This window comes from Schistocerca americana, chromosome 2 (genome assembly GCF_021461395.2).
Source record: "Schistocerca americana isolate TAMUIC-IGC-003095 chromosome 2, iqSchAmer2.1, whole genome shotgun sequence".
In the NCBI taxonomy this organism is placed as follows: Eukaryota; Metazoa; Arthropoda; class Insecta; order Orthoptera; family Acrididae; genus Schistocerca; species Schistocerca americana.
The window spans coordinates 13,147,501-13,169,049 of NC_060120.1; the positions used below are offsets into that span (position 1 = coordinate 13,147,501).

The 21,549-nt window shown below is 44.4% G+C and overlaps 1 protein-coding gene across 1 annotated transcript in view; it reads right to left on the reverse strand.

The window, feature by feature from the left end:
• Positions 1-21,549, reverse strand: part of LOC124594960 (UDP-glucosyltransferase 2-like) — a 125,173-nt gene that overhangs the window by 18,059 nt on the left and 85,565 nt on the right. The window contains exon 6 of the mRNA XM_047133470.1: positions 20,177-20,399. Coding sequence (XP_046989426.1) covers positions 20,177-20,399 — 223 coding nt within the window. The remainder of the gene's footprint in view (positions 1-20,176; positions 20,400-21,549) is intronic.

The following is a 21,549-nucleotide window of genomic DNA, read 5'->3' on the forward strand; positions in this document are numbered from 1 at the left end:
ATCAACAGGCGTTCGTGCGGTCAACACAATCCCCGCCCACACCATTAAGGATACTGCTCGATAACGGTCTCTTTCCACAGTGTTTGGGTCTCGAAAGCGTGTTCCACGTTCCCCCAACAAAATCGAGACTCAGCTGTGAAATGAATATTGGTCTACCGCTCAAACGTCTGGGTGGCATGTTGACTGCTCCACTCTAGACGTTCCCATTTGTGAAGACGCGTCAGAGACACACACACACACACACATAGAGCAGGTCTCTGACAATGAAGACCATCTGAGGAAGCCTTCTGTACGCCTTTTACCTCGTTACAACACGCCTGGTGAATGCTGCGAGGTCAGATGCCAGTTGCCGTGCAGTTTTAAGACGGTACGGACGTGCACTTACAGCCAAATAACGGCCCTCTCTTTCTGACGTCACACGTGGTCTGTCCTACCCTGGTATTCGGGATGTCGCCACATCCGAGAAACAACAGAACGATTCACATTAAGCCATCGGGCCACATCAGTTTGCTACTGTCCTGTTTCCATTCTTCCTATGGCCCTCCCCACCAGAGAGTCTGGTAGGTTACTTCTCTGTACTATATTCCACCGTCTGTCACTGCGCACACAGTGTGAATGATGTGAATCCGTATCATAGATGCCCTGACGTCATCGTCGGTCTGGTTTTCAATTGACCGAAATGGCATCTCCCGTACCGAACACGATCGTACGGACATCTGCTGAGAATCAGTATGGTTATAACGTGAATCAGACACTGGACGGGGAAATAGCGGTTTGTTGCTGTAATTTTGGACACCAGTGTATTTACTGTGAATTGAGGACCGATTTCAACAGTACTTTGCTGTCATTTTCGGAGCTCCAACACGAGGTATACACTCATGAAATTCTTAAACATATTTTCTATGCCAGTGTTAATGAAATATATCAGCATCTTATTTTTAGTATATTTAACATACCTCGCCTCTTCCAAAATTATGCCATTTATTTTGGCAATGTTGAAACTTTAAGTAGTTTGGAAATGCTAGCCCCACCAGCAGATACATCACAACCAATCAGCAAGTCGAAAATATATTAAAAATTCATTCCAGTAAACGAAACATCAAAATTTCTCTAGCTGATGATTTTCTCCGAAGAAAAGAGTAAAATGTTATAGAATATACCCAGAAATCTTTTATTTGGTCTAATTGCCAAAACACAATATGAAAATATTCTAGCGTCATAACCCGAATCGAGTCCAAATCGGAAAAGAAGGTCATCAATGAAACAACACGTATGACTTAAAGTACTTTTATAATGGACAGCCGGAACAGAACTGACCTTATGCAAGAAAGAGTAGAGCTGTTTGTACAAAATTCGAATATCCCACAATGCTGGTATTTAAAGACGATTAATATTCCAACATATAGAAACATGCTTCATCATCACTTTCAGGAATGATAAATACAAAAGAACAATTGACAAGTGGTGGTGGTCAGATTTGAACTGACGACATGCGGCACGCCAGCCACAAACGCTAAGCACTACACCACAGTGAGTGCCCCACGAATAGCGACCCTGTACCTTTCCTGGAGAAACAGTGATGTGCTTTTTTAGAAATTCGCATTGTAGTCGACTATTGGACCCTGTATCTTCATCTTAGCGATGGTCCTGCCAATGACAACACTTACAGATCCTCCTATCCTAATCGAATTGTCACATCCTCTTCACTATCATGAGCATCGTGATCGTCGAGTGGGTCTTTGACATCCCGTCATCGATCTGCGCTGCAGGACCACCTAGGGCTTCATACAGAGGACATGGACGACATCTCCCCATTTTTGTCTTCCTGATGGAGGGTCATAACCATCGCCACCATATGTGACGTCCGATAGGCGCTGAAGGACGGAATACCACAAACTAACGCTTTATTAAATTTTCGATAGCCCCACTTTCCGTAGATGTATTTAAGTCCATATCAAGTCACTTTTGGTGTATGTCTTTGGCCAAATCTCTGTCTTTCTGCTGGACATTGAGGATCCATAAGCGAGCCAACTGCCCTGCTTCTTTGGTTGCAGTGATGAGGTGTTTCATACACTCATCCTGAAGATGAATGAAACGATAACAATGCACCCATTGTCGTTTCGGCCTCGCCACCTTGAAACAAAAATAATGGTTTGGAGACTGTAGTGTTTTGCTTCACTCTGTTGTATGCGAATGTCACGATGACCAGTATTGTGTCCCAATCTGTCTATTCGACAAACATACATCGAAAATAAGACCATTCATCTGTGGATGTTAGGACTCTGTCTTCCGGCGAATGACATCGCAATGTGAAAGTTACCTCTGATACTAGTCTCGACTAGAAAGCTTTTCCACGATCAGAGATCACCACCTGGAATCCTCTATGCTTCAAAATGATGGTGCCGCTCGGGGTAGCCGCGCGGTCAGAGGTGTCTTGTCACAGTCTGCGCGGCTCCCCCCGTCGGGGGTTCGACTCCTCCCTCGGGCATGGGTGTGTGTGGCGTCCTTAGCTACCACAGATTTCTAAATTTTAGAAACGATGTATTCTACAAGGACATTCGAAATTTCTGTAGTTTTGGCAATCGGCACAGCTTTGGTGACGATACAGTGGGTCAGGTAGTCAGGGCACACCACGGTCCATCAGTTCCCGTTTATCGACAATGGAAATCTCCAAAAGAGTTCGAATCCAGTTCGGTAGAATGCTGCTTCTGTAGGCAGGATTGGTACCAGACATCCCAGAGGTAACTGCAGAGCCTGCTTCTGTCGTCGTCATTCCTAACATTGGCTTAAATAATGTCTAACGGATCGGTAGAGACCTGACCATTGGTACCTGCACCTGATTTTGTCTTTACTTTTCACGAGACCCGAATGACCAGATGTTGAAGCATCGTGGAAATACTTCGCACAGCTGATCATAGATGAATTGAGGGAGGGAGTAGCCATTTCTGCCAAACTGTATCATAGTTCTTCTTACACAATACTTTTATTTAACTGCAATCGTCCTCTGTTCCTCCTCCTTCAAGGCTTTAAAAGTTTTCAGTACTGCTGGACCTTCCCTCTCTTAGCAGCAATGTCATTTAACACACCAATGACAGAGTTCATCCGAGCCGCTTTCTGCCAAAGGATTCCTTGAAAGGTGTCCTTGTATTTGGGCTACTTTTGTGTACCATTGTGACGTTGTACTCCAGAAGCATTAGTTTCAATCTCACCAGGTGTCCCTATTCATCTTTCAAAGCTAGCAGAGAGGATGGTGGTCTATCACAGCTGTGAATGATCTGCCAAATAAGTAAGGTCGGAACCTGTTGATGGCACACTTTTGGAATATACTCTAGAAGCATACACTATCGCATTTCTGGGCATAACTGTATTTGTGCTAGAACTGCCACTATTATAAAACCACAAGTATCGATGTGAAATTTTATCTCCTCGTGACAAAATTCTAGAATTGTCGAAGATGTTAGCGCCTCCTTAATAACAAGAAAATATCCCTCTTGCGCTTCGTTCCAGGAAAATTTGGAGTCCCGTGCAGTAGTTCTTGCATTGTACATGCCTTGATATTTAACTCCTTTATGAATGCCGGTAATACGACCACCTTTAGAGGTAGCATCCTCATCACGAATGTGCCGAGGAGTCGGAAATTTTGTGACCGTCCTTATTGCCTTGTCGATTGGGACAGACTCTACCGCCATTCATTTGGTCCCCAAAGATTTTTATTTCTTGAGCGATGAAGAAGTGCTTTCTCGGTTTGGGGCAGTGGCATACAGTCTGAACGCTCTTCAACAACGTTTTTCTTCAAATGTCTTCAAGAACAATGAAAGTGTTGTCCAGATCGGAAAGACATGTCGTCTATTTAAGTTGCCCAATCAGGTTGACCATCACACTTTCTAAGACGTCTGGGGCACTAAACAGACAAAAGGGATCATTTTGAACTCACGAATGCTTCCAGGAGCCATGAAGGCAATATTTATGAGTCATCTTTGACGACATTGATTTGCCAGTAGACTGCTTACAGGTTCATAGCTGAGAAATTCTTTGCTTTTTTCCGGCAGTCGTCTACGGTGTCACAGACACGTGACAACGTATTTTTCATCGTTACTTCACACAGCTGTCAGTAATCTAAGTGCACTGTACAAACAGAATTAAAGGATCGCTCTTTCGAAATCTTTTAATTCCCACCCACTGCGACACTTAAGGTTGAAATTTCGCTTAAAGGTGCAAAAGAATGGTGCCCTGTCACGTCACCCTTCAGCTCGATGACCCTTCAAATAGCAAAGTGTCGACACGTGCGGAAGAAAGATCGCAGCTCAGAAATTCATGTGATGTGCAAGTCGGGTTAATAGTCTCACATTGACACCAAATTTCACCATCTCTCTGCCCAATGCCACAGTGGGTATGTCACGCGATCTGGAGGACGTCCCAAACCCTCTTACCCACATTTCACACCTCATTTTGAAGCCCCTGCGATGGAAGCCAGAAATGAACGAAACAACAATACCAGACATACCGCCGCTAAGAATTGGCACAAAAAGGCAGCAGGGTGTGGCATAAGCGGCATCAATGAATGCTCCCCTTTCCCTTGGGTGTAAGTTCACACACATTTCGCGTTCGAAAACGACAGTCAGCAGTGCAGTGAGTAAAACGAAGACATTTACTACCTCTGACAATGCTGACACCCTTGCTCGTTTCAAGCATTCTCTAAGGACATCATGGAGAGGCATCCCGATCGGTTCCAATTGCACCCATTCGGAGTGCAGCGCAACCACAGTTTTTGCTCTCAAGTACGTGCTGGAACCACTTGAGACCATTCAAAACAATTCGAACGTGACCCAAGGAAGCTAAGAGCTTATGCTTTTTCAGTACTGTTTTGTGTCCTCCAGTGGCTTAATCATGGGAGGATGAAACACTGACGCGTTAACAAAATAATAAAGGGTCCTTTCAAGGAGATTGGTAAACCCCTAGGCGCCATCACCTGACCTTTATTAGGAGCTTTAAAAGTCTACCTGTACAGATACAACACATGATGAGAGTACCAGGCGCCTGCAGGCAGGCTACACTGCTGCTCATTGAGCACTACTGTGCTGGTCTTCCGCCCGACAGTAGGCCGTCCGAACATCAGAGAGTGTTTAAGTGGTTGCCGATCTGCAACTGTCTAGTACTTGTCCACGTCGTCTGTCCGTACAGGTAGATTCTTAAAATTCTTGATGAAGATGGGCATGTCAAGGGGAGGTATCCACTAGAGAAAGACTTAATAAAGAAGATTAGTTAACATTCTGTGTGTCTGATCATGTAACGTCAGAAGAGTAGTAGCTGATTATGGGGAATTTAAAAAGCTGGTCGTCCCCTGTTCTATTGCTTGATTTACGTACTTTTCTTGGCTGGTTTACTGGGTCCCTGAAACTTACCACCTCGGATTTGAATCTGGCATATTATCAAATCACGCTACACGAAGAAGTGTATTGCGGTAATAACTATGGATTAGAATTTCTGTGCGTTTAACAGGGTGCCATTCCAGCTGGCTACCAGCACCGGTGGTTTTGTCTCAGCTGTTGGATATATTATTTTCTTAGGTTAAGTTTAAATTTGTACCCCATAATAAGGACGATATAATGACTTTTAGCAGTGATTGACATTAACATGTGGAGCATTTGAGGGAAGTGTGTTAACTCCTTAGGAATTCGGGTTTAAAAGTTGAAGCCGACAAGTCAAGGATCGGACCGGATTTACGGATAAGTGATTCCTTGGACATACAGTATATCAGTGGTAGGTTAGATTTGACCCAGAGTGTACCGAAACTACCACAGAGTGTCCACTCTATCGGAATGATTAGGAAATAGCTAGATTCTTCGGGATTTCCTTACAAAATACATGACAAATTGTGCTCAACTAGCCAACCCATTGAACGAGCTCCTCAAGAAGTGTTGCCAGTTTCAGGGTGGCGAAACTGAGTAAACCACTTTGGAGGATATGGCGGCACAAGTTTGTTGGCTGTACCTGCACACGATAAGCAGTTTACTGCACAAATGGTTCCTTCAATGGGTGGCGTGGCAATGGTTCTGCCTCAGGAAAATCCTAAATGAACAGGGCGAGTATCGTATGCTTCTAGGCGGCTGACGCCTTTGGAAAAGAAATATTCCGTGTATGAACTGTAAGCATTATTGATTATGTGCGCCCTGGAGAATTTCAGATTCATCTACAACATTGATCCTTCTTGTTAGAGACCGGCGAACAAGCTTCAACCTGGTAGCTGGCGCGGCGGAGACATAAATGGTTCAAATGGCTCTGAGCAATATTGGGACTTGACATCTATGGTCATCAGTCCCCTAGAACTTAGAACTACTTAAACCTAACTAACCTAAGGACATCACACAACACCCAGTCATCACGAGGTAGAGAAAATCCCCGACCCCGCCGGGAATCGAACCCGGGAACTCGGGCGTGGGAAGCGAGAACGCTACCGGACGACCACGAGCTGCGGACGCGGAGACATACTGAGCGTATCGCCAGATGGGCGGTGCACAATTCAGTATTCACTTTGAATTTAGATATGCGAAGGGAATTGACAGTGTTGCTGAGAACATGACAGTAAATTAATTGAACTAAGATGTTAGTGAGTGGGAAATAGATTTTGTTTTGGGTTATTTTATAGCGCTGTTTGATGAGATTGGTAAGTATCAGGATAACGATGATTCATTGTTGGAAATTAAACAGAAGAATGAAGAGGGAAAGCCCTCAGGTGATGTTAGATAAGGAAGGGATTCTTGTACAGCAAACCTACGGGCGCAGTAGCCCTAGGATAATGGTGCTCACAGAAGTAAGGCCCATGTTGTCGGAAGGAAGGACATTTGGGGGGGAAGTGGGGAAGGGAGTTTCGAGGAGGCGATTTAAAACTCGTGTCAAAATCCGTAAAGAGCACACATGGAAGAGTGTGGCTCGGGATATTCAGACGATGTTTCGAGCGTGTATAATGTGCTCCATGACAGTCTAATGAGTACGGAGTATGGACAGAGTAAATCGAAGTAAGACGAAATTAATGAGAAGTAGTAGAAATGAGAACAGCAAGAAACCTAACATTAGGATTGATGGACACGAAGTAAATGAAGTTAAGGAATTCTACTACCTAGGCAGCAAGGCAACCAGTGAAAGACGGAGCAAGGAGGACGTCAAAAGCAGACAAACACTGGCACAAAGGGCATTCTTGGTAAACAGAAATCTACTAATGTCAAACATAGGCCTTAATTTGAGGAAGAAATTTCTGAGAATGTATGTTTGGAGTACAGCATTGTATGGTAGTGAAACATGCAATGTGGGAACACCGGGACAGAAGGGAATCGAGCTATCTGAGATGCGGGGCTACAGACGAATGTTGAAAATTAGGTGGACTGATAACGCAAGGAATGAGGAGGTTCTACGCAGAATCGGAGAGGAAAGGAATATGTGGAAAACACTGATAAGGGACAGGATGATGGGACATCTAAGACATGAGGGAATGACTTCCATAGTACTAAGGGAGCTGTAGAGGGCAAAAACTGTCGAGAAAGACAGCGATTGGAATACATCAAGCAGATAATTGAAGACGTAGGTTGCAAGTGCTACTCAGAGATGAAAAAGTTAGCACAGGAGAGGAATTCGTGGCGGGCCGCATCAAACCAGTTAGAAGACTGACCAAGCTTGCTGCTCTAGACTGTAAGCCGATGGGTCACCACAGGGATATGTATGGATTCAGTATATCCTTTTCAAAGGTCACGAGTAGGAAGGTTATGGAAGATATTGGTGCCGGCCGTAGTGACCGAGCGGTTCTAGGCACTTCAGTCCGGAACTAAGCGGCTGCTACGGTCGCAGGTTCGAATCCTGCCTCGGGCATGGATGTGTGTGATGTCGTTAGGTTAGTTAGGTTTAAGTAGTTCTAGGTTCTAGAGGACTGATGACCACAGATATTAAGTCCCATAGTGCTTAGATCCATTTGAACCATTTTTTTAAAGATTTTGGAAGATTTTTTCCTAGCCGGATATTGGTTTCTTGTAATGCCATGACTTTCAACTTTCGAACGTTTGCTTTAGGAATTAGACATTCCAGAATTACACCTTGTTACTCAAATGCTTCGTTTTCAGGGAGAGCAAATCGTAACCTAAGAGCTGGTTTGATTATTGCCATCACTATGATGACGCTAGGTAGGACCCAACTGTGGGGTGGCTAATGTACGCTTTTTTTACAGTTGCTCATGAGACACATAAAACTCCAGCCGCATTAATTTTTCTCTTTCAGACTAATTTTCCGATAGCTAATTTGTAGTCAACAGAAGGTCTGTTTCCAAGCAAGATATCCAATGGGGAGCCTAAGAGCATAGACTCATAGTTACAACAAACGGACACGCTCGAATCTTTGTATGGTAGAGAATCGAGTATATCGTAGGAACTGTGATAAGATGAATATGATCGACACCAGGTTAACGGGTAAGCTGCTGACACGCTGTGAGAGCTCCTTAAAATGGTACGGTTTGTTACCCCGGTTAATCTGTTGATTGACTAAAGAGCTTTCTATAGCTAAGCATTACAATAGAGACGTTATCCAGATTAAACCATCTTATGAACAACAGCAGTTGTGTTTGTGTCTGTGCGGCATTGCTGTTGCCTCATATCTGTTACTGTGTTATTCTGCTTTGGAACAGTCTCTGTTCTGTTGGTTGGATGCAAGATTTTTGGAGGGGCAGTGGCTGGGTGGTGGGGGGGGGGGGGGGGGGGGGGGAGGGCGGGGGACGGTTGTGCCGTGTCCGAAGGATTGGTATTTCCTCCGGCACCAGCAGTCTCGTTCTTGGGTGTGGCACTGACGCCGCCAGACGGTGACTGCTGCAGGACATAGAACCACTGTGACGGTGCTGCCGTAGAGATCTTGGAGGGCCAACGAGTGACTACAAGTTGCTGGAGAGACATCAGGAAAAGCAGCTTTGCCGACATGATCAGCATGGGCAGTGTTGAAATGTGAACAACGACCTGTTGGAGCAGGTGTTGCTTTCTCCGGTCATACACACGACATTGCACGAACGCAAGGAACGGCTTCATCAGATTGCTGGTGGCATAATCAGAGTGATTTTGAGCGAATGTTGGTATCCTGGTGCTCTTGTTTTCAAGCTGATCACAGTACTCAATACAAAGGTGCATTAAGTGATGTCAGTTATAGCTGACTTCTACCGGAAGCTACGAGTGTGGAGTTACGGCTTGCTGCTGCTATTGCACGACGGGCAATATGTGTACACTGAGATGAATTAGCGATAAGCACACATACAGACGGCGGTAGTATCGCGTACACAAGGTGTAAAAAGGCGGTGCATTCGCAGAGCTGGCATTTGTACTCACGTGGTTCATGTGACAAGGTTTCCGACGTGTTTATATCCGCACGATGGGAATTGACGATTTTGAAGGCGGAATGGTAGCTGGAGCTAGACGGATCGGACATTCCATTTCGGAAATCGTTACAGAGTTCAATATTCCGACATTCATAGTGTCAAGATTGTGCCGAAAATTCCAAATTTCAGGCATTACCTCTCACCACGGACAACGGCTTTCACTTAACGACTGAGAGCAGCAGCGTCAGTGATAACATACCAGTAATTGTCAACTGTCGAAGCTGCGTTGGTAAAGTACCGGAACTTCAAGCGCTGATAGAAAGCACCGAAGCTGAAATCGTTATAGGTACAGAAAGCTGGCTTAAGCCAGAGATAAATTCTGCCGAAATTTTTACAAAGGTACAGACGGTGTTTAGAAAGGATAGATTGCATGCAACCGGTGGTGGAGTGTTCATCGCTGTTAGTAGTAGTTTATCCTGTAGTGAAGTAGAAGTGGATAGTTCCTGTGAATTATTATGGGTGGAGGTTACACTAAACAACCGAACTAGGTTAATAATTGGCTCCTTTTACCGACCTCCCGACTCAGCAGCATTAGTGGCAGAACAACTGAGAGAAAATTTGGAATACATTTCACATAAATTTTCTCAGCATGTTATAGTCTTAGGTGGAGATTTCAATTTACCAGATATAGACTGGGACACTCAGATGTTTAGGACGGGTGGTAGGGACAGAGCATCGAGTGACATTATACTGAGTGCACTATCCGAAAATTACCTCGAGCAATTAAACAGAGAACCGACTCGTGGAGATAACATATTGGACCTACTGATAACAAACAGACCCGAACTTTTCGAATCTGTATGTACAGAACAGGGAGTCAGTGATCATAAGGCCGTTGCAGCATCCCTGAATATGGAAGTTAATAGGAATATAAAAAAAGGGAGGAAGGTTTATCTGTTTAGCAAGAGTAATAGAAGGCAGATTTCAGACTACCTTACAGATCAAAACGAAAATTTCTGTTCCGACACTGACAATGTTGAGTGTTTATGGAAAAAGTTCAAGGCAATCGTAAAATGCGTTTTAGACAGGTACGTGCCGAGTAAAACTGTGAGGGACGGGAAAAACCCACCGTGGTACAACAACAAAGTTAGGAAACTACTGCGAAAGCAAAGAGAGCTCCACTCCAAGTTTAAACGCAGCCAAAACCTCTCAGACAAACAGAAGCTAAACGATGTCAAAGTTAGCGTAAGGAGGGCTATGCGTGAAGCGTTTAGTGAATTCGAAAGTAAAATTCTATGCACCGACTTGACAGAAAATCCTAGGAAGTTCTGGTCTTACGTTAAGTCAGTAAGTGGCTCGAAACAGCATATCCAGACACTCCGGGATGATGATGGCATTGAAACAGAGGATGACACGCGTAAAGCTGAAATACTAAACACCTTTTTCCAAAGCTGTTTCACAGAGGAAGACCGCACTGCAGTTCCTTCTCTAAATCCTCGCACAAACGGAAAAATGGCTGACATCGAAATAAGTGTCCAAGGAATAGAAAAGCAACTGGAATCACTCAATAGAGGAAAGTCCACTGGACCTGACGGGATACCAATTCGATTCTACACAGAGTACGCGAAAGAACTTGCCCCCCTTCTAACAGCCGTGTACCGCAAGTCTCTAGAGGAACGGAAGGTTCCAAATGATTGGAAAAGAGCACAGATAGTCCCAGTCTTCAAGAAGGGTCGTCGAGCAGATGCGCAAAACTATAGACCTATATCTCTTACGTCGATCTCTTGTAGAATTTTAGAACATGTTTTTTGCTCGCGTATCATGTCATTTCTGGAAACCCAGAATCTACTATGTAGGAATCAACATGGATTCCGGAAACAGCGATCGTGTGAGACCCAACTCGCCTTATTTGTTCATGAGACCCAGAAAATATTAGATACAGGCTCCCAGGTAGATGCTATTTTTCTTGACTTCCGGAAGGCGTTCGATACAGTTCCGCACTGTCGCCTGATAAACAAAGTAAGAGCCTACGGAATATCAGACCAGCTGTGTGGCTGGATTGAAGAGTTTTTAGCAAACAGAACACAGCATGTTGTTATCAATGGAGAGACGTCTACAGACGTTAAAGTAACCTCTGGCGTGCCACAGGGGAGTGTTATGGGACCATTGCTTTTCACAATATATATAAATGACTTAGTAGATAGTGTCGGAAGTTCCATGCGGCTTTTCGCGGATGATGCTGTAGTATACAGAGAAGTTGCTGCATTAGAAAATTGTAGCGAAATACAGGAAGATCTGCAGCGGATAGGCACTTGGTGCAGGGAGTGGCAACTGACCCTTAACATAGGCAAATGTAATGTATTGCGAATACATAGAAAGAAGGATCCTTTATTGTATGATTATATGATAGCGGAACAAACACTGGTAGCAGTTACTTCTGTAAAATATCTGGGAGTATGCGTACGGAACGATTTGAAGTGGAATGATCATATAAAACTAATTGTTGGTAAGGCGGGTACCAGGTTGAGATTCATTGGGAGAGTGCTTAGAAAATGTAGTCCATCAACGAAGGAGGTGGCTTACAAAACACTCGTTCGACCTATACTTGAGTATTGCTCATCAGTGTGGGATCCGTACCAGGTCGGGTTGACGGAGGAGATAGAGAAGATCCAAAGAAGAGCGGCGCGTTTCGTCACTGGGTTATTTGGTAACCGTGATAGCGTTACGGAGATGTTTAATAAACTCAATTGGCAGACTCTGCAAGAGAGGCGCTCTGCATCGCGGTGTAGCTTGCTCGCCAGGTTTCGAGAGGGTGCGTTTCTGGATGAGGTATCGAATATATTGCTTCCCCCTACTTATACTTCCCGAGGAGATCACGAATGTAAAATTAGAGAGATTAGAGCGCGCACGGAGGCTTTCAGACAGTCGTTCTTCCCGCGAACCATACGCGACTGGAACAGGAAAGGGAGGTAATGACAGTGGCACGTATAGGTGCCCTCCGCCACACACCGTTGGGTGGCTTGCGGAGTATCAATGTAGAATGTAGATGTAGAACACTGTGTGAAATGAGGGCGGAAATCAATCCGTTAAGACAGTGAAATGAAATTTGGCGTTAACGGAATGTGGCACCACCACATCGGCGCGAGTGCCTTTACTAACACGACATCGCCTGCAACACTTTTCTTGCACTCATGACCATATCGATTTTACCATACACGGCTGGAAACCCGTGATCTGGTCAGTTGAGTCTCGAGTTAAGGAGTTAAGCTGGTAAGGGCTCATGATAGGGTTCAGATGTGGCGCACAACTCACGAAGCCATGGACTGAAGTTGTCGATAATGAACTGTGCAACACGGTTGTGGCTCCACAATGACGTGGGCTCTGTAACCTGCGTCTCTTGGTCCAACTGAACGTATCATTTGACTGGAAATTATGTTCGGCTATGTAAGGCAAATCCAACGCCTTCCATGGAAACCCTGACATGATAAGCAAATCCAGTAGTATGTCACATAGCTCCGAATAAATCGTGACATTAAATTAACCAAAGTAATACGAGTAACGAGTGAGCAAATGGAATACCACAGACTAACACAAGAATGCCTAAATGCATGTCATACCTTCCCACCATGAGACAGACGCAGTTCCGAGGGGAGAAACGAGAACAGAAGCCGAGAGCAGAACCGTGTTAAGCGAGAAGGCCCTACGATAAGGGACGGACACCCACGTCGCCAGCTAACTGCTACGACCACACCACCCGCAAGTTTTTAGCCTGAGACTTTTTCGCGTCTGTTACGTTAGGACCGCCCCCCCCCCCCCCCCACCTCATGTTAAAAGCTAGAGCCCTCCAGAAGAACAGTATAGACCTTACGATAACACAAAAAGGCCTACACCACCCGCAAGTTTTAGCCTGAGACTTTCTCGCTTCTCTGTTACGTTGCAAACTTTAAAAACATTGCCCCACCACGAAAAGTATAACGTTTCTCATTGGATAGACAGAATTTTTGTAGGCGGAGCTTAAGGTTAACATTCAGACCCTGATTGGTAGATGAAAACACAGCCAGATAGATTTTTAAAACCAACTTCGGTAAATAGTAGTAAGGAGAAGTTAGGAAGAGTTGCTTCCGAGAGGGCGAGCTGTACAGAGCTGCGCTGGCCGCCGCCCCCTGACGAACACTGACAAGGTAATGAATGCACGCGATGCCGCATTTTCGAGCACATAAGGCTTCACTCAGAACTGCAAAAGTCTCATCTGTTACAACCCCTTTTTGCGTAATACTAGCGTCGATCGTCAATTAAAGCTCATAGTGTTCACATTTGCCACTTGAAGTAAAAATATGAAACGCGATGATTTTTCTGTTACATAGTTATTGAGAAGCCACATCAGCCACTGTAATTTACAAGTTAGATAAGTAATTAAAGATAATTGAGGGTCACTGTAAACCATTTTGATAGTCTTCTCTTTTGTGAAACTTAATTTAAACCTAGATTATAGATGTGATATGGCATAGGTCATCCTTGGATCCGCTGTAGAACTTGGAAACCCATTCAGGGAATATTCGTTCACATTTTTGTTGAACGCAGTTGGTTTTTACCATCCTGTATTAAAACATTTCCTTTTATCAATTGTGCAATTTATAAACAATGTTTTGTGAGTAGAATAAAATTTCCAATGGCAAACTTAACTGCTTTTTCGACGTTATTTTACCAGCTAACTAAAAATAGGAAAGCCTTGAACCCCTCCCACTAAATTTAGTTAGTATTAAGATTCTTTTACAGGGAGTGCAGTGGAGCTGACGCTGAATTCATTAAGTATTTGGTTATATCATCGCTAGTCTCACTGAACTCTTCTGAATTCTACATGTCATGTGTGGTCTGGCGTCTCCTTACCAGTAACAGGTCCCAGGTTCAAACTACTCAATTCCCTAAAGAACACGCTCAGAGCATCGTTTCGCGAAAGTGGTAGGGAGACATGATATAGAACAAACAGAAACCACGCAGAATGTTTAGAGCTACATGGAGTCTATTTGTAGGCGTTCCTGAGCTTCGTGGTCCAGAACACTGATGGAACTTTTACTGATGACAAGGATCCATGTAAATGGGCCACAACTGTTTGAAATTAGTTTGAAGCACATTCTAGAAAATCTGAGCTAATGATTTGGGCACCCAGATCGCCCGACATGAATCCCATCGAACGTTTAGTGATTGTGATCCAGTTGTCAGTTTGTACGTAAAACGTGCACAAACCAGTGCACCGGCAACACTTTCGCAAATATGGACAGCTATAGAGGCAGCACGGCTGGGTATTTCTGCAGAGGACTTCCAACGACATGCTGAGTCCATGACACTTCGAGTTGCTGAAAAATGTCGGGCTAAAGGAGGTCCGACGCGATATTGGGAGGTACCTCAAGACTTTCGTCACCTCAGTCTGCAGAATATGGGGAGCGTTAAACTGAATAATGTCTCGTAAAGTAAGCTGGTTCCCATCAGTAGGGGCAGTGCATGTGATTGTGCAGAAGTGAAATGTAGTTTGAAAACTTGTCGCAACTGGAATGCTCCGTACTCTGTTTTAATGGTGATTCAGTTACTGAACCTGTGGTTCATTCGTATGTAATGTTAATTGCTATATTCTCTTACACAAAAGAATTCTTTATATATGTAACTAACTGATCACTTCGACGTAAGTGTGAGTACCTGAGCAGTATACTGAAAGTTGGTGTCTTGATGACTGCAGAATACCTAGCAGCAGCCACACAACAACTACGTAGTGGTGATCTTACTCAGGTTCCTATTACAGACAAGTGAATATTTTCTGGTGTAATAAGATATTTTTGTCGTAATTATTGAAGGCTGTATATCGTATATTGTAATGTACTGAATTCAGTTTCACATGTAGGGTCAGATTGGACTATTGTATTACGTGAAGAAAATCACCATCATTTTCTTTTGGCCTTTGTCCGGCTTCAAAGCGCGGTCGGCCTTGTTACTATAAATTTGGCAGTGTCAGAGGGTGGGAGGATGCCCTTCCTGTCGCCACCCCGAACCCCCAGGGATGGAATTAGTGTACCTCAGGTGTCCGCGTCTAGTGTAGGCCCTGGAATAGCGCAAACGTTTTTCAAATATCTGCGAGTCGTGCAACAGGGGCTAACGTGGGGACCAGCCCGGTATTCACCTAGGGTAATGTGAAAAACTGCCTGAAAACCACATCCAGGCTCGCCGCCATACCGGACCTCATCATTAATCCGCCAAGCGTATTCCATCCGGTGCCAGCGCGCCTACCCGAGTCCAGGAAGCAGCGCAAGAGCGCGCTCGGCTGCCCTGGCGGTTTATTACTTGAGGAAAATAGTTTTTTAACCTTCAAGATCTGTCAGTTTTCATCAGAACTGAGTTTTTTAATCTACACTCCTGACCATTAAAATTGCTACACCAAAAAGAAATGCAGACGATAAATAGCTATTCATTGGACAAATATATTATACTGGAACTGACATGTGATTACATTTTCACGCAATTTGGGTGCATAGATCCTGAGAAATCAGTATCCAGAACAACCACCTCTGGCCCTAATAACGGACTTGATACGCCTGGGCCTTGAGTCAAACAGACCTTGGATGGTATGTATAGGTACAGCTGCCTATGCAGCTTCAACACGATACCACAGTTCAACAAGAGTAGTGACGAGTCAGTTTCTCGACCACCATTGACCAGACGTCTTCAGTTGGTGAGAGATCTGGAGAACGTGCTGACCAGGCAGCAGTCGAACATTTTCTGTATCCAGAAACGCCCGTACACGACCTGCAACACGCGGTCGTGCATTATCCTGCTGAAACGTAGGGTTTCGCAGGGATCGAATGAAGGGTAGAGCCACGGGTCGTAAAACATCCGAAATGTAACGACCACTGTTCAAAGTGCCATCAATGTGCACAAGAGGTGACCGAGACGTGTAACCAGTGGCACCCCAAACCATCACGCCAGGTGATACGCCAGTATGGCGATGACGAATACACGCTTCCAATGGGCGTTCACCACGATGTCGCCAAACACGGATGTGATCATCACGATGCTGTAAACAGAACCTGGATTCATCCGAAAAAATAACGTTTTGCCATTCGTGCACCCAGGTTCGTCGTTGAGTACACCATGGCAGGTGCTCCTGCCTGTGATGCAGCGTCAAGGGTAATGGCAGCCATGGTCTCCGAGCTGATAGTCCATCCTGCTGCAAACGTCGTCGTGTAGATGGTTGCTGTCTTGCAAACGTCCCCATCTGTTGACTCTGGGATCGAGACGTGGCTGCACGATCCGTTACAGCCATGCGGATAAGATGCCTATCATCTCAACTGCTAGTGATACGAGGCCGTTGGGATCCAGCATGGCGTTCCGTATTACCCTCCTCGACCCACCGATTCCACATTCTGCTAACAGTCATTGGATCTCGACCATTGCGAGCAAGAATGTCGCGATACGATAAACCGCAATCGCGATAGGCTACAATCCGACCTTTATGAAGGTCGGAAACGTGATGTTACGCATTTCTCCTCCTTACACGAGGCATCACAACAACGTTTCACCAGGAAACGCCAGTCAACTGCTGTTTGTGTATGAGAAATCGGTTGGAAACTTTCCTCGTGTCAGCACGTTGTAGGTTTCGCCACCGGCGCCAACCTTGTGTGAATGCTGTGAAAAGCTGATCATTTGCATATCACAGCGTCTTCTTCCTGTCGGTTAGATTTCGCGTCTGTAGCACGTCATCTTCGTGGTGCAGCAAATTTAACGGCCAGTAGTGTACTTTGCCTGGTAAATGAAGTGACAGTAATAATATTGAATCTAAAGTTTGGACAACCACCAGCCTGATCCCCATTCCACCTGTATCCTAACTATACGTTGATTGATTGGTTGATTGATTAACTGATAGGGGTTGTGGGACCAAATGACGAGATCATTAGTCCCGCGATTCCGAACTCTGTCACAGAAAAAGAGGGTCCGCTAAAAGTGGACGGATCCAGTCATGGAAGTCAAATTATAAAATAATGAACATCTAACTATACGTTGCACACAACAACACTGTCCTCTGCAGATTCAAAAATGTACTTTCTTTCGCGTTGGCATTCACTAAAATTTGGTGTGACTATTGTTTCTGTGGTGACATTACTGCTTGAACTGTAGAGAGAACAAGTGCTGATTACCATTGATGCTAGCATAAAGTACGTTCCTCGCGGCGCTTAACGTACGAAAGTGCACAATATATCAAGAGACACGCACGAATTTTGATACAAACATCATGAAAGTATCATTTAATTTGTTATTGAAGTTTCTGGAGTACTTTTGGAGACGAATTTATCTGGAAAACGTGTGTTTACTCCCACACAAATCAGACAGCGGAAGTCCGCTTCCAACTGTAAACATAAATACATAAACGTGAACAATGCACAGCTTATACGGCTTCGTGACGCCTTTTACACTGCCAAAATGAACACTGAGGTGCGGCGTCAATATATCCGTAAGTACGACGTAAAATATGTAGCACAGCAAAGCACGTCTTTCAAATGAGGCGGCTAATGTTTTGCCAATGGAGACACTTTTTAGTTGCAGGCCGCACGTCCTGTGGATAAACATTATATCTTTAATGCCGTGGTTTCCATTGCCTTCTGCATCCTCATGCCATGGATCATTCCAGCCTCTTCTGCCTTATAGGGGCAGTTTCCTACCCTAAGGACAAAAATTTGCTCCATCTACTCCTCCAGCCTCCTGGATGAGGCCAATGGTGGAACGAGAATGAGTCGTATTGGGAGACTTAGGACGCAGCTGTTGTTGATTTTCATTCAGTATCTGAACAGCGACTGGATCCGAACCCACGAGTACGGTTGTCAAAGGCGCTAGCCTATTCCACGGGCTGGTAATTGAAGGAAGCTGAATAGAATATGCCGGAAAGACTATCTTAGCTACAGGAAGGCTGAAATGAAGTGAGATGACCACATTTTAGTGGTTTGCTGGGAGTCCCCAGTTGCAAGCCTTTTCAGGTGATGCCACATTGGGCGACTAGCGTGTCGATGATGAAATGATGAGGACAGCACAGAACCCCGTTCCCGAGCGGAGAAAATCTTCGACCTGGCCAGCAATCAAACCTGGGCCCGTTGCATGGCAGTCAGACGCTCTGACAGCACGGCTAAGGGAGTGGACCGAAGGAGGAATAGTAACATTAAACAGTAATTTGTATACGAGATCTCTAGAAGTGTATTGAATCCATGGAATCACTTTTCAGTTTGCGAAGCAGTATATCCCTTATTTGATACTTCGTGGCACATCGAACCATTGTGCTGGAATTGGACTCAAACCAGTGGCGTTTGGCATTCTCGGGCAAGGTCTCATCGCCAGAACATCCGAGCGTGACTCATGATTCGTCCTCGCCGCTTTATTTCTGTCCGCTCGTCGTCGTTTTGAAACTGGATTGCGGTTGGCGGGTGAATCTTCTGACGACCTTGTTGATATATTGGTGTGTGTTCAGAAACAAGCACGCGATATTTTTTCTATTAATAACCGAGTATTCGGTTTCTGTCCCCTTTGTTGGTATTACTGGCAGTTACTATCGTCATGTGTAGAAATGTCTCGATTATCCGGGAGTCGTCTATATCTGATTTAGGCAGAGTAACTACCCGGGCACGGCTAGTTGGATTCTGAAATCGTGGGCGTACTGTGTCAACAGCACTCGCGTGGGCCGTAAAAGGATTGCTTGATGCAACATTATACCTGTTGCTTTTTTTTAAAAAAATGTACTTTTTTAAATTGTGTGTGTGTGTGTGTGTGTGTGTGTGTGTGTGGTGTTTTGGGGAACTGAACGTAAACTTTAAGGTTATTGCTTTAATAAGTTTTCATTCCTTTGGTCAGTAATGTTATGGAACATTCTTTGATACCAAGCAATTGAAAAGCAGTAAATAGACCGTCAGAAAATACTTAACGTGATTTGCTAAATTTTTTGAGTCACATTCTTCTTGTTGTAGCTGTCATTGCAGGCACAGACACTGTATTAAAATTTTGCATCGTTCTTCTGTCACATGAGGTTGTACTGAAGGATTTTCTGTGTCCTAGTAGTCACATAGCATCTCATTATAGGTGATGAAACTTAGTGATAAATGATTAATTCTCAAGGAACTGTAACATATTTCTTTGCCTCTGTATGTAGGTTGCTGAAAGTATTTGCTTCCTTAATTGTGTTAGTTAAGTTCGAAGCTCATTTGTCGTCCTTTAACATGAGATTTCCGTACCTGTATACCCCATTTTGGGTCTCCTAGTCTTAACAGTACAATGTGGCTCAGTGTCACAGTGTATGCATGAATGTAAACACAGCAGTACACGTTCGGGCATGTGCAGATTTATGAAAATCTATCTCCTTTTGCCGTTCTTAACGTGTTTGTAAGTAATTGTTGGAAGATTACAAATAAAATATTCTTACGTAGTTCGACTGAATTTTTAAGCAATTCTTGTTCAATAAATATTTTGCTTATGAATTATGTCCAAACCTTTCAAAAAATGGTTCAAAAGGCTCTGAGCACTATGGAACTTAACACCAGAGGTCATCAGTCTCCTAGAACTTAGAACTACTTAAACCTAAGTAACCTAAGGACATCACACACATCCATGCCTGAGGCAGGATTCGAACCTGCGACCATAGCGGTCGTGCGGTTCCGGACTGAAGCGCCTAGAACCGCTCGGTCACAAAGGTCGGCGATGTCCGACCTTTACTTGAGCGTAGTCTCTCCCCTCCTAGACAACCACACGCAGTAGCTGTGTACCAATTACACCCTGGCAAAGTGTACCCCGAAGTTATGTCAAAGAACAGCTCACCCAGTATGGACTGCTGCGGCAGCCACTTGCTGACCATCACGTTCTCCGGCTGTGAAGGCAGGGAGTCGTTCTCCCACTTCCAGACGACGCGCTGCGGTAGCTCTCTAAACGCCTCCACGAGGGCCTGTATCTTCTCCAACGGAAGATCCTTGCTTCGTACGTTGGAACCAAGGCTGCAGTAGACGACGCCATGCTCCGCTCCGTCTAAGAAATCTTGGATATTCTGCAACGTTTATAAATCACACCACTGAATGTGGTTACAAATTTCTTAAATTACTTACATACTTGGGCAGATGGAGGGAATATTTTTAAGAGTTGCTCAATGTAGGTGAAAGTACGATCAGTAATGTTTCAGATTTCGAGGTATAATGGGACAGGAATGATCATGGAAATAGGATCACATTTGAGGAAGTGGAGAGAATGGTCAGTAGATTGCAGCGCAATAAAGCAGCTGGGGTGGATCAAATTAAGTCGGAACTCATCAAATACACTGGAATGTCAGGTCTCAAATGGCTACACAGGATAATTTAAATGGCCTGGGAGTCGGGACAGGATCCATCAGACTGGAGAAAAGCAGTAATCACACCAATCTTTAAACATGGAAACAGAAAAGATTGTAACAACTACAGAGGTATCTCTTTAATCAGCGTTGTGGGTAAAACCTTCTTAGGTATTGTTGAAAGGAAAGTGGGAGTATTAGTTGAGGACCAATTGGATGATAATCAGTGTGGGTTTAGGCCTCAGAGGTTGTCAGGACAAGATCTTTAGCTTACGGCAAATAATGTTACGAGTGGAACAGGGAATTGTATCTATGCTTTATAGATCTAGAAAAGCCATATGACCGGGTTCCTAGGGGGAAGTTATTGTCTGTTCTACTAGACTATGGAATAAGAGGCAAACTTTTGCAAGCAATTAAAAGTCTTTACATGGATAGTCAGGCAGCAGTTAGAGTTGACGGTAAATTGAGCTCATGGTTCAGAGTAGTTTCAGGGGTAAGACAAGACTGCAACCTGTCTCCACTGTTGTTCATATTATTTATGGATCATATGTTGAAAACAATAGACTGGCTGGGTGAGATTAAGATATGTGAGCACAAAATAAGCAGTCTTGCATATGCGGATGACCTAGTTGTGATGGCAGATTCGATTGAAAGTTTGCAAAGTAATATTTCAGAGCTGGATCAGAAATGTAAAGAGTATGGTATGAAGATTAGCATCTCCAAAACGAAAGTAATGTCAGTGGGAAAGAAATATAAACGGATTGAGTGCCAAATAGGAGGAACAAAGTTAGAACAGGTACTTAGGATGCATATTCTCACAGGATGGCAACATAGTGAAAGAACTGGAAGCGAGGTGTAGCAAAGCTAATGCAGT